General features: G+C 48.0%; 1 protein-coding gene across 1 annotated transcript; it reads left to right on the top strand.

Annotated features, from left to right (window-relative positions):
• Positions 1–1,965: 1,965 nt before the first annotated feature.
• TCEAL1 (transcription elongation factor A like 1) lies at positions 1,966–4,121 on the top strand. The gene is given in 4 exon segments (XM_036305844.1): positions 1,966–2,015; positions 2,017–2,213; positions 2,634–2,683; positions 3,022–4,121. Coding segments are annotated over 4 exon segments (876 nt in total). The 5' UTR covers positions 1,966–1,980; the 3' UTR covers positions 3,616–4,121.
• The last annotated feature ends 8,723 nt before the right edge of the window (positions 4,122–12,844 follow it).

Raw genomic sequence — 12,844 nt, 5'->3', positions numbered from 1 at the left:
CATGCATCTATCAACAAGTGACTCTAAGAATCAAGTGAATAAATAATCTGGTGATCATAATAGAATCAGAGACATAGAAAGGGAATGGACTGACTATTCTTGGGGGGGAAAGGGGTGTGGGAGATGCGGGAAGAGACTGGACAAAAATCGTGCACCTATGGATGAGGACAGTGGGTGGGGAGTGAGGGCGGAGGGTGGGGCGGGAACTGGGAGGAGGGGAGTTCTGGGGGGAAAAAAGAGGAACAAATGTAATAATCTGAACAATAAAGATTTAATTAAAAAAAAAAACAAACCCATTCTGAATTATTAGAATTGTCTGAACTTTCAATAGGGGGTCTTTTAATGTAATGAGTTCTCCATCACAGGATGTAAGGAAAAAAGGATAGAAATAAAGAAATGAATGAAATGGGGCTCCTCTTGTAAAGAAACCATACATATGCCGAAACCGGTTTGGCTCAGTGGATAGAGCGTCGGCCTGCGGACTGGAAGGTCCCAGGTTCGATTCCGGTCAGGGGCATGTACCTGGGTTGCGGGCACATCCCCAGTGGGAGATGTGCAGGAGGCAGCTGATCGATGTTTCTCTCTCATCGATGTTTCTGACTTTCTATCTCTCTCCCTTCCTCTCTGTGAAAAATCAATAAAATATATTTAAAAAAAAAAAAAAAAAAAAAAAAAAAAAAAAAGAAACCATACATATGATGAGCCAAGCCTTGGTGAAAAAAATAAACAAGGTATAGTGCAGTGCAACTTTATGGAAAATATATAAAGGTGAACTAATATCTGTCTTTCTGCTATCTCAGCCCAGAGTAAATTAAATGTTGGACAAAAAGTTACAAAATGGAAAATTTCACGTATGAATTTGTTAGGAAACGTACTAGATGGTCACACTGGATTTGAGAGAAGCAATCCCAAGATCTTCACAGATCTGATTGCCACCTACCCTGAAAGTATAAAATTCAGAGAAGAGAGGTATAGTCTGCTCTCTGGAAGAAAGGGCATCTGCATGAGAAAGTAGCATCCAGGCATGGGGGTGAAGATCATAAAACCCAATTTGATCCCAAAATACAGACTTATAGTGACAATTGAGTATGTTAGCATGATTTTAATCCCACTAGTCAGTGTGTGGTCAACAGAATTACTGCACAGTTTAATATGAATGTGCTCTGTGCTGAATCTATCTTTTTGGGTCTAGCAGTCCCACAACCCAAATACTTGCTAATTTAATGAATTAATATAAACTTCCTCAACCAGCAACACCGAGAGATGGCTAGTAAGGATCTGAGTTCCAGCAAAATCTCTTGCTTCTATTATGAAAAATGACTGAATAGTATATATATAGTTATGTTATTTACATTAATATATATAAACACACACACACACACACACATAAATACTAGTATATATGTAATGTCATATTCTTCACCAAAAATGTTCCCATTTCAGATAAGTTTTCAGACTATTTGTACTTGGACAAATACATATTTTGATTTATGAAATTCAAAGTATTCAGTCTTTTTAGAATTACATACTTTACAAACTTAATTCTTTCTAGACTTCTAGAACTGAATGATAACCAAATTGGACTAGAGTTTCTATTTGTGATATAGGTATGGTGGCTCACAAAAAAATAAAATTCTTAAGCAATGGAAAAATGAAAGGTTATCTTTCGTGAAAGTGACAAGAGATGCAAACCATGTTGACAGAGCCTACATGGACATGATAGAGTTATGGGTGTGGATTTAAACTGGGAGAGGTGACATATGGTATTGATTCATTAAGGAGAAATAGTCAAATTTCAGTGCAGGATCTGGAGTGTAGGGGAAATAATGGGCCTTGGTGACTGATGACGTGAGAAAGGGGGAGAGGTGGGTATCAGGGGAAGCTGCTGAGAGGAAGAGTCAATAACCCCCAAGACTGGATACTGACTGTCCCTGGTAACCAGAAAAAAAGGCAAATATAAACAAAGAGAGGTGAGTGACGATGCCTAGTGCATTGGGGATCTGGAAACACTGGCAGAGCTGCAGCACCGCCGTGGGTCAAAGTGGTAACTGGGGATCTGAGCTCGGCGGTGACGCGCGGCCCTCACGTGACCAGGAGCCTATGTCTGCCCAAGTCCCTCTCATCCTGGTCCTTTTTGCCAGTCCAGACACCGTCTGCCCTTTGGTCGAGGGGAAAAGCAGAAGGAAGGAAGTCCCCGAGGTCCTCTGAAATCGGTGTGAGTGTCAGTGCTGCCCAGTAGTCCCAGGGATCAGGATGGCAGAGAGTCCAAGCCTTTCCCTGTGCCAGCCCCGCGCCAGCACTTCGGTGCAGAAAATGGTGGTTTTGGGGGTGGGGAGGTGAGTGGACCAACCCTGAGAGGGAGCCACAGACACTTAGATACAGTTTCTAAATAATCCTTAGCTTCCACATCCCGCCTTAAAAGAAATGACGAGCACCGAAGGGTGGGGGTGGGGGGCACGAAGGACAAAGCTTGAGGTGAAGGGAGACATGGAGGGAGGTGGGGGTGCCTGGCTGACGGGGAAGCAGAGCCGCTGGCGCGGGGTGGGCGGCTGGTGCCCAGAAAGGGGCGCGAGTGTCAGTCCTTCCTCCCTACCCTCTCCCTTACCCCTACCCTGTCTGGCGTCCGTCTGCAGGTCTGCAGGTCACGGCGGAGAGAACGCCTGGGAGCAAACGGCCGGGAGAGGTCCGGGTCCAGGAGGGGTGGGCAGGGGCCGCGGAGGGGTGCGAGGGAGGCCGCCGGTGGGAACCGAGTCGCGGCGGCGTTCCCGCCCCGCCCCTGCCGCTGCGGGAGAGGCCCGGGGCAAGGCCTGCTGGGAAAATGGTGGGCTTTCGGGAAGGAGGGGGGCGACCTGGGCGGGGTCCCGGGGATCACGGCCTCTCGGCCTGAGTAGGTGGGAGGACCTGTCCCCGAATCAGGAAAAGGCAGCTTTGAGAACTCGGGGCCGGGGTTTTGGTCCCGCCACCAAATATGCTGACTCGGACTGTCTTGCTTGTCTCTTCTGAATGACTGTGCTCACGAAGGCCGTTCCCAACATGGACAGATCCTGCCAAGCAAATGAGCAGCCACAGGGTTTGCCCGAGACGGACGAGGAGCAGCCTCGGGCAGAGCCCTCGCCCGAAGAGCCTCGTCGGGAGGAGCCTTGTCGGGAGGAGCCTCGTCCGGAGGAGCCTTGTCCGGAGGAGCCTCGTCCGGAGGAGCCTTGTCCGGAGGAGCCTTGTCCGGAGGAGCTTTCTACCGAGGAGCTGTCTTCGGAAGAGCAATCCTCCGAGGACGAGTTCTTTCCCGAGGAGCTCCTTCCCGAGCTCCTTCCCGAGCTGCTGATGTCCGAGGGGCGCCCCCTAGAGGAGCGCCTTTCCGGGCCGGACCTGTTCGAGGCGCGCCCTCCCATGGAGCAGCCTCCTTGCGGAGTGGGAAAACATAAGCTGGAAGAAGGAAGCTTTAAGGAAAGGCTGGCTCGCTCTCGCCCACAGTTTAAAGGGGACATACACGGCAGAAATTTGAGCAACGAGGAGATGATAAAGGTAGCAGAGGAGATGGAAGAGATGAAAAGAGTACGAAACAAATTGATGATCATGCACTGGAAGGCGAGACGGAACCGTCCTTATCCTAGTTAATGTGCCCGGCTTTTAATGCTGGTTTGCCTAATTTCAGTATTGCCACTCGAATCCCTCTCGCCATCTTCTTAATTTTAACTTTTTTTTGCATGGCTTTATTTAAGGTGTTTCGCTTGTAACTGGTGTAAAATTGGGCTTCCTTCCCCTCCCATCTGCAAGACTCCCTATCAATCATGTGTCTCATCCATATGCATGGAAAGATGGACATTATATATTGTGAAGTGAAAAAAGCATTTTTCAAAAAGTATATGTAGTATCCCATTTTTGTAAAAAAATGTATATTTATATATTAATATGCAAAGTAAAACAAAGTATATACTTCAAAGGCTTAACAGTGACTGTTTTTGTGGTAAGATAATAGGTGTTTGTTTTACATTTTTGCTTTGTTGGAACTTCTCATTTTTTCAGGACGAACACATTTTACTTGTGTTGCAAAAAATTCCACACCCCAAAATAATGGGGAGAATGTCAAGCAATTTATACACTATCACCTTATAAAGACAATGTAGCACTTAATAAATACTTGTCAGAACTTTGAAAAAGTAAATCCCATGTTTCTTCTGAATCTCAGGCAGAAATATATATTTAAGGGTCAATCTTTTCCCATTTAAATAGAAGTAATACTTGACTCACAGGGCTGCTGTGGAACCAAATGAGGTAAAAATCATGTGAGCTGTGTGTTTTTCCCCACCTGCAACATTCAGGACCCCAACCCCTAGAGCAAGCATGTCAAACTCAAGGCCAGGAAGGAGGGCTCATTTGCACTCACAATTCCTCTGAGATTCCAGGTGAATGCCACATTTTATTCCTGCCCTGCTATTCTCTTCCTGTGGATACTGTCATATCTGCTAGGCACAGTTGTCCTTCTCTTGGGTCCTGCTCCTTCCATGACCCCCACCCATCACTAGGTGCAAAGTCTCACTAATCGCTCTGGAGTCCCTACTGAGCCAAAGCTGAACTGTGTCTCCTACAAATATTCAGTGAATGCCCCTCCTCCAGCTTTAATATTATACTTTCCCTGGTGGATACCATCCCAGTGCTGCTTAAACCTCAATGTCTTAAAGAACACTTAGCAAAATAGTCCTATTTTTTTTCTGAAAGCTTCCCTTTTCTCCATTGGACTCAAACATGAGTTCATTGTGAAAGGGCGAGTCATCACGGGGCCTACACGGGGCCTACGTGGGCCGGCCGCCAGGCCCCATGAGGCACAGCCTGACCACGCTGCTGGTGGCCTCGGGCACCGACTCCCCAGCCCACGGCGGGAGCCGCCACCTGCCTGCCGCCCCCAGACAGGACCCGCGCGGCAGCGGTGGCGGGGCGGGGCGCGTGCCCTCGCCCGAGGAGATGGAGGAGGAGGTGATCGCCGGCGCCCCCGGGGACGAGAGGGAGGACGTGGACTTCCTGTCTGGGCTGGAACTGGTCGATCTGCTGGACCCCCGGCAACCGGACTGGCCCCTGGAGCCCGGGCGAGGACTGCGCCCTCCATCTTGCCCTGGGTCCTCCATTTTTGGGCAGAGCCATGTGCTCGGAGGGGGCTTCTTCCTGGAGGCCCAGGCCCCTGCTGGCCACGCCCAGGATTTCTCTGGACTAACCAATGATAATCAAGAGAAGTGCACGCCATCAATATGACTACATCCTGTGTAACAAGACCCGACTCGCGCCTGGCCAATCGGCAGGGCCCACAGTCCCCTCTCCTGCCCTTACTCCACCCTCCTATAACCCCCCCCCCCCCCCCCCCCCCCCGTCCCATCAGGCTTCGCTCTCTCTCGGCCACTGGGCTCACCATTGCATCGGTGAGTGTGGTCAGGGAGCCGAACTAGTTCGAAATGAGGGACTCTTTGCTTTTGCATCGGACTCGCTGGCTCCCTGGTGGGCTTTTTGGGAACCTTGAAACCTGGGCACAACAATTGGATCCTGGCTAGGAAGCAAACTTGTGAGCCAGACACAATGATGTGTACTTGGAATTGAAACCTCCCTCCCAAATAATCTCCAACGATTTTGGTTTTAATTGCTTAATACTTACTTTAGGCTGAGCTCTCTCTGGCAGACTTGCCTTAACAATTCAGCTGACTTGCTCAACTTGTTTACACTAAAGAGGAAAGTAAGGCCCAAGCTTGGACTTTTCCTTTCTACCCCACCCATATCAACTATCAACAAAAGTGCTTTATAAGTTGTTAAAATTATATATATATATATATATATATATATATATATATATATATATTTAACGTAAAAAAGAATTCAGACCTGTAAAGAATTTTTGTGAATTTATTTGAGCCAAACTGTCGACATATGCTGGGAAGCAGAACCTCAATGAATTGAGATAATGCTCCGGAGAATGGAGGGTTACATCTGTATTTATACATTGCAATCAAAGGAAAGGGACTTAGGTGAGTTACATGAAATTCATTGGTGATAGATTAAGGAGGTGGGATAAAGCAAAGCAGGGAAACCTCTGGGATAGGGTAAAAAGTGAAATGATGGACATATGCTTCTTTCACACAGATGGATACAGGATAGTTTTACAAAGTTAACAGTTGATAACAATAACAATGAGGGAATGTCCTGGTGCCATTTGTTGTGCCCTGAGGGGTCCAGAAAAAAAGGAAGTTACAAGTTACCCAGACATCTCCCAGATATGTTATCTTAGAGGCAAAAAGACAGAGGCTCAGTTAAGGTAAAGGTTGACCTTGTTCAGGGAGATATCAGCCTAGGAGGTAACTACCCACCATAACTGCTTTTAGTTAGTTTAATTTCAGACCATTCTTTGTGGTTATTTTAGGTCTCTGAGTTTGCAAGACTGCCACGCAGGCCTCCCCTGAGCTTGTCAGGTTAGCATGTAGCCCCTTTCGTCCACTATATATATATATACTAGGGGCCAGGTGCACGAAATTCGTGCACTGGGTGTGGGGCGGGGGGAGTGTCCCTCAGCCCAGCCTGCCCCCTCTCACATACTGGGAGCCCTCCAATCACCCTCCAATCGCAGGATCGGCCCCTTGCGTTGACCCCCATCACCCTCCAATCGCAGGATCGGCCCCTTGCCCAGGCCTGACGCCTCTGACAGAGGCGTCAGGCCTGGGCAGGGGACCCTCATTTCCCCCCATCACTGGTTCTGCCCCCAGTCCAGGCCTTATGCCTCTGGCCCAGGAGTCAGGCCTGGGCAGGGGACCCCCAGACCCCTCCGATTGCTGGCTCTGCCCCTTGCCCAGGCCTGATGCCTCGGCCAGAGGCGTAGACCCCCATCACCCTCCGATCGCCTGATCGGCCCGTTGCCCAGGCCTGACGCCTCTGCCAGAGGTGTCAGGCTTGGACAGGGGACCCCCATCTCCCCCCGATCACTGGCTCTGGCCCCCGCCCAGGCCTGAGGCCTCTGGCCCAGGAATCATGCCTGGGCAGGGACCCCCATCTCCCTCTGATCGCTTGCTCCACCCCCTGCCCAAGCCTGATGCCTCTGACCCAGGCTTCAGGCCTGGGCAAGGGGACCATCATATCCCCCCAATCCCCGGCTCCGCCCCCGGCCCAGGCCTGATGCCTCGGCCAGAGAAGTTGACCCTCATCGCCCTCCGATCACTAATCACCGGATCGGCCCCTTGACCAGGCCTGAGGCCTCCAGCAGAGGTGTCAGGCCTGGGCAGGGGACCCCCAGCTCCCCGAGGTTGCAGGCTCCGCCCCTGCCCAGGCCTAATGCCTCTGGCCTAGGCGTCCAGCCCGGGCAGTGGGGACCCGCAGCTGCAGCGGCCCCGCGATCGTGGGCTCCGCTTTAGGCCCAGGCAAGGGACCCCTAGCTCCCGGGACTGCCAGCTTCGACTGTGCCCAGCTCCCATCGCTGGCTCCACCCCTACTTTCTGCTATCACTGGCCAGGGCGGCAAAGGCGCCTGATTCTCCGATCATGGCTGGGGGGCAGGGCAAAGGCAGCCCTGCCCCCCAGCTCTTAGCTCCCCGCTGGGTTTCCGATCACTGTCAGTGGCAGGGGGCTTCTTCCTGCTTTCCCTTTCGCCTCCCTGCATTGTGCCTACATATGCAAATTAACCGCCATCTTGTTGGCAGTTAACTGCCAATCTTAGTTGGCAGTTAACTGCCAATCTTAGTTGGCAGTTAACTGCCAATCTTAGTTGGCAGTTAATTTGCATATAGCCCTGATTAGCCAATGAAAAGGGTAGCGCCGTATGCCAATTACCATTTTTCTCTTTTATTAGTGTAGATATATATATATGTATATATGTATCAGATATTATTTTTCCTCTGTTAAACTACGTTTATAAAACCTGTGATTTTGTTCTATTAATCTTGTTCATTCTAGTCACACAGATGGTGGTTAATAATTCCTTAAAAGTATGACTCGGGCCCGGCCAGCATGGCTCATTGGTTGAGCAAGCGTCCACTGGGCCTATGAACTGGAAGGTCAGGGTTCAATTCCCTGTCAGGGCACATGCCCAGGTTGTGGGCTCGATCCCTGGTGTGGGACGTGCAGGAGGCAGCTGATCAATGATTCTCTCTCATCATTGATGTTTCTATCCCTCTCTCTCTCCCTTTGTCTCTGAAATCAATAAAAATATGTTTTTTAAAAAGTATGAGTCATGAACCCTAATTTCTGTTTGACTAATAAGCTTCCATGAGTGTTAACTTCTCCAGAAGGTATACTTTGCAGTTTCAAAAGGATCACAGTGGGGTGGAGGGATTGTTTTCCCTGATTTAACATTAAAATTGGTTATATATTCTATATATCAGTGTTTCCCTTATTAAAAATTCAGAGACCTGGGCTCTACCCCAGACCCACTAAATCTGCTTTTCTGTAAATTTGCACACAAATTACAGAGCCACTGCTGTATACAATATACTCCTGATTTTTTAAAAAAAATGTTTTTATTGATTTTATAGAGAGAAGGGGAAGGAAGAGGGAAAGATAGAAACATCAATGAGTGAGAAACATCAATTGGCTGCCCCTGCATGCCCCCTCCTAGGGATGGAGCCCGAAACTCAGGCATATGCCCTGACCAGGAATTGAATCGATGACCTCTTGGTTCATGGGTTGATGCTCAACCACTGAGCAACACCAGCTGGGCAATATACTCCTGATTTTAGTATAATAAACTATGACATAAATAGAAGAAAATACATATGACTGTATCAAAATTAAAAGGGTGAAAATCTTGTTCAAGCACATTTTAATTTTTATTATTTATTTTTTTAATATATTTTTATTGATTTCAGAGAGGAAGAGAGAAGGAGAGAGAGATAGAAACATCAATGATGAGAGAGAATCATTGATTGGCTGCCTCCTCCATACCCCCTACTGGAATCGAGTCTGCAGCCCGGGTATGTGCCCTTGACTGGAATCAATCCTGGGACCCTTCAGTCTACAGGCTGATGCTCTATCCACTGAGCCAAACCAGCTAGAGCAAGCATATTTTTAAAGAAATGAAAAAACCTCATCAATTTTACTACATAAAATTGAGACTCCTTGCAACAAAATAAGACCAAAAAGCTAACAGAGATGACAAAATAGCAAGATATATTTTCCATGGCAGACATGATATAATGCCTTGCATTGCTTCCTTCCAATATGAGTAAAATGCATCAGAAATAAATTCAAAGTTCTTTGTTGTAGTCAGCCCACAAAATGGTAAGCCAGCCCTATGCCCTTGACTTTTTTAAAAAATATATTTTTATTGATTTCAGAGAGGAAGGGAGGAGAGAGAGATAGAAACATCAATGATGAGAGAGTATCATTGATTGGTTGCCTCCTACATGCCCCACATTAGGGATCGAGCCTGAAACCCGGGCATATGCCCTGATTGGGAATCAAACCATGACTTCCTGATTCAGAAGGCCAACTCTCAACCACGGAGCCACGCCGGCTGCGCTTGACTTTGGTTTTAATTTTTTCACTGTGTGATGCCATTTGGGAGGGTTGTCATGTCTCCAGAGCAGTCTTCAAGGTTATGGCAGCCAGGTGGATGCTGGTGGGTGTAGATTCCAGCTGGGGTGAGATGAGGGTCCAGGGCTCACTGTGGCAGTTTTACAGACAGGATGAATCCGCCCCCCTGGTGCTCTGAGGATTAGAAGGACCCACCCCAACCACACTCATCTCCAGGCTGTCTGGCTTTGGCTTCTCTGCTCCAGCCTGCGGCAGGCACCAGACCCTCCTAAGCTGATGGCCAGGCAGTCCTGGACATACTAGTACTTACCTGGAGGACGATGACTGGCCCCATCTGAAGGCAGAGCACTTTGCCTTTGCCTCCTTCTGTTTCTCTTTCGGAGAACTTTGTAGGGGAGGAGATAAAGCCCCTAGGATTTCTAACTGGGAACATTGGTTGGGATCATCTTTGAGCAAGAAGATGTCTAACTGGGCCTGACCAGGTAACTTGGGGCTGAAGCAGGAGAGACTTCTAACAAGACCTCTCTCATCACTCCCCTATCCACTTTGCTCAGACTCCAAGAAGGGCCTTGAATGTGTCCCAGCCTGTTTGGATGGTTTTGTGGTGACTTGAACTGTGTGTGTGCCTGGTGCAGTACTTGTGATGTCTGCATCAGCCCAGGCCCAGCGGCACAGGAGACCCCAGGTAAAGGGAGCTTGCAAAACCATGTGGTCCTTCAATTCAGGAGAAAAGAGGTGTCACTACCTGTGTGAACACCCCTATGCACTGCAAGTCCAGCCTATGACTTTGCGCCAAGGAGGTCAAGCTGTGAATTGGTGTGAAGATGCTGTTGAAGACATTGATGGTGGAGGATCAGCAGCATCCAGACCCTGGTTCTCGGTTCCCTCACCATCTCCCAGCCCAGGTAGAATGCTGTATCTCCATCGCATGTCCAAGAGGTGACTTGCCCGGCCAAATCCAGAGCAGAAAGCATTAAGGGTCTAGGACTTTGGAGAGAGAGCCCTGTGCTAACCAGGATGCCCTGGCTTTTAGAAGACAGTGCATGAGAGCCCTGTGGTGAGGCAGTGGACTGGGATCAGTTTTCCGGTCCTTGCAAAATACCCAGAGATTCCTCTCTCTCCAATTCAGAAATACTAACAGAAACTCAATTACTTTTACAAAGGACGAATAAGCTTTTTTTAAAAAAATTAAATCTTTATTGTTCAAATTATTACATTTGTTCCTCCTTTCCCCCCCATAACTTCCCTGCTCCCAGTTCCCGCCCCACTCTCCGCCCTCACTCCCCACCCACTGTCCTCATCCATAGGTGCACGATTTTTGTCCAGTCTCTTCCCGCATCTCCCACACCCCTTTCCCCCCCAAGAATAGTCACTCCATTCCCTTTCTATGTCCTTGATTCTATTATAATCACCAGTTCATTCTGTTCATCAGATTATTTATTCACTTGATTTTTAGATTCACTTGTTGATAGATGCATATTTGTTGTTCATAATTTGTATCTTTACCTTTTTCTTCCTCTTCCTCTTCTTGAAGGATACCTTTCAGCATTTCATCTAATACTGGTTTGGTGGTGATGAACTCCTTTAGCTTTTCCTTATCTGTGAAGCTCTTTATCTGGCCTTCAATTCTGAATGATAGCTTTGCTGGATAAAGTAATCTTGGTTGTAGGTTCTTGGTATTCATCACTTTGAATATTTCTTGCCACTCCCTTCTGGCCTGCAAAGTTTCTGTTGGGAAATCAGCTGACAGTCGTATGGGTATTCCCTTGTAGGTAACTGAGTTTCTTTCTCTTGCTGCTTTTAAGATTCCCTCTTTGTCTTTTGCTCTTGGCATTTTAATGATGATGTGTCTTGGTGTGGTCCTCTTTGGATTCCTTTTGTTTGGGGTTCTCCTCGCTTCTTGGACCTGTAAGTCCATTTCTTTCACCAGGTGGGGGAAGTTTTCTGTCATTATTTCTTCAAATAGGTTTTCAATATCGTGCTCTCTCTCTTCTTCTGGCACCCCTACAATTCTGATGTTGGTACACTTGAAGTTGTCCCAGAAGCTCCTTACACTACCTTCATATTTTCGGATTCTTTTTTCATTTTGCTTTTCTGGTTGGGTGTTTTTTGCTTCTTTGTATTTCAAATCTTTGACTTGATTCTTGGGATCCTCTTGTCTGCTGTTGGGAGTCTGTATAATATTCTTTATTTCAGTCAGTGTATGCTTAATTTCTAGTTGGTCCTTTACACAACATCGAGGGTCTCACTAGATTTCTTGAGGATCTCACTACATTTATCGGTGGTTTCTAGAAAGTTCTTGAAAAACCTTAAAAGTGTGGTTTTAAACTCTATATCCAGTAGTTTGCTTTCCTCCATTTCTGTCATTTGTGTCCTGTTTCTTTGTCTCCGCATTTTTTATGCTTCGCTGTGTCGCTAGAGTGGCTTTCTGTGCTAAGTGTTCTATAGGGCCCAGTGGCTCAGCCTCCCCAGTTACTTTAGGTAGACACTCTTGGTGCACCCCCTTGTAGGCTTTGTGCACAGTCTTGTTGTAGTTAAGCCTTGATTGTTGTAGGTAACACTGGGAGGATTTGACCTCCAGGCCAATTGGCTGTGAGAATCAGCTGTATCTACGGTGGGAAAACTTCTGTGCTGAAGACACCCTTATGGGGCAAGACTTGCTTCAGTGGGGCTTTGGTGCTTCCTGAGTCTGCCCCCTGAGTGTGTCCCTTATGGATCTGAGTTATAATTGGATGGTCCCACTCTGACCACTGGGTACACTGGCTCTTGGATCTAAGGAGGTGCTAATCTAGCTTCTCCCTGAGGCTACCCTGCAGAAGCCAGCTGTAAAGCAATGCAAGTTGCCCTGGGGCCTTGGGCAGCTGCAGTTTGTTAAGTAATTTTCAGATTACAAAGGGCCGGGCCTTTCATATACAAAAGCTTCCGTGCAAGGCTTGGGCGGGGCAGAGTCCCAGGGGATCAACAGAGCGGGCGGAGCAAGCAGTATGGCTGCTCTCAGTCCTGTCCTCAGAGGCCCTGGCAATCGCTGTGTGTGCCTCTGAGAGAAAACTGCCCTCGAGTTCCGACCGATGCCAGACAGTCCCGTTTCTCCCGTATGAGTCTGGATCCCCAAAGACTTGCCCGGAACTGGAGCTCAGAGCCTGTGACTCCCTCCTGATTGAAAAAGACAATCGTGACCTCAGCCGCCAGCCCTCTCTGCATGCACCTCTGCACCTTTGTATTTTACTTCCGCACCGCACCTCCTCTGAGTCTCGGTATGCTTTTCTCTTTGCTTCTAGTTGTAGAATTTCCACACAGACAGCCTTCCTGTGGTTCTGGATGATGTCCATTCTGTCTTTTAGTTGTATTTT

This window comes from Myotis myotis, unplaced genomic scaffold (assembly GCF_014108235.1).
Source record: "Myotis myotis isolate mMyoMyo1 unplaced genomic scaffold, mMyoMyo1.p scaffold_m19_p_4, whole genome shotgun sequence".
Taxonomy (NCBI): Eukaryota; Metazoa; Chordata; class Mammalia; order Chiroptera; family Vespertilionidae; genus Myotis; species Myotis myotis.
This window is presented reverse-complemented; position numbering and strand designations above follow the sequence as displayed.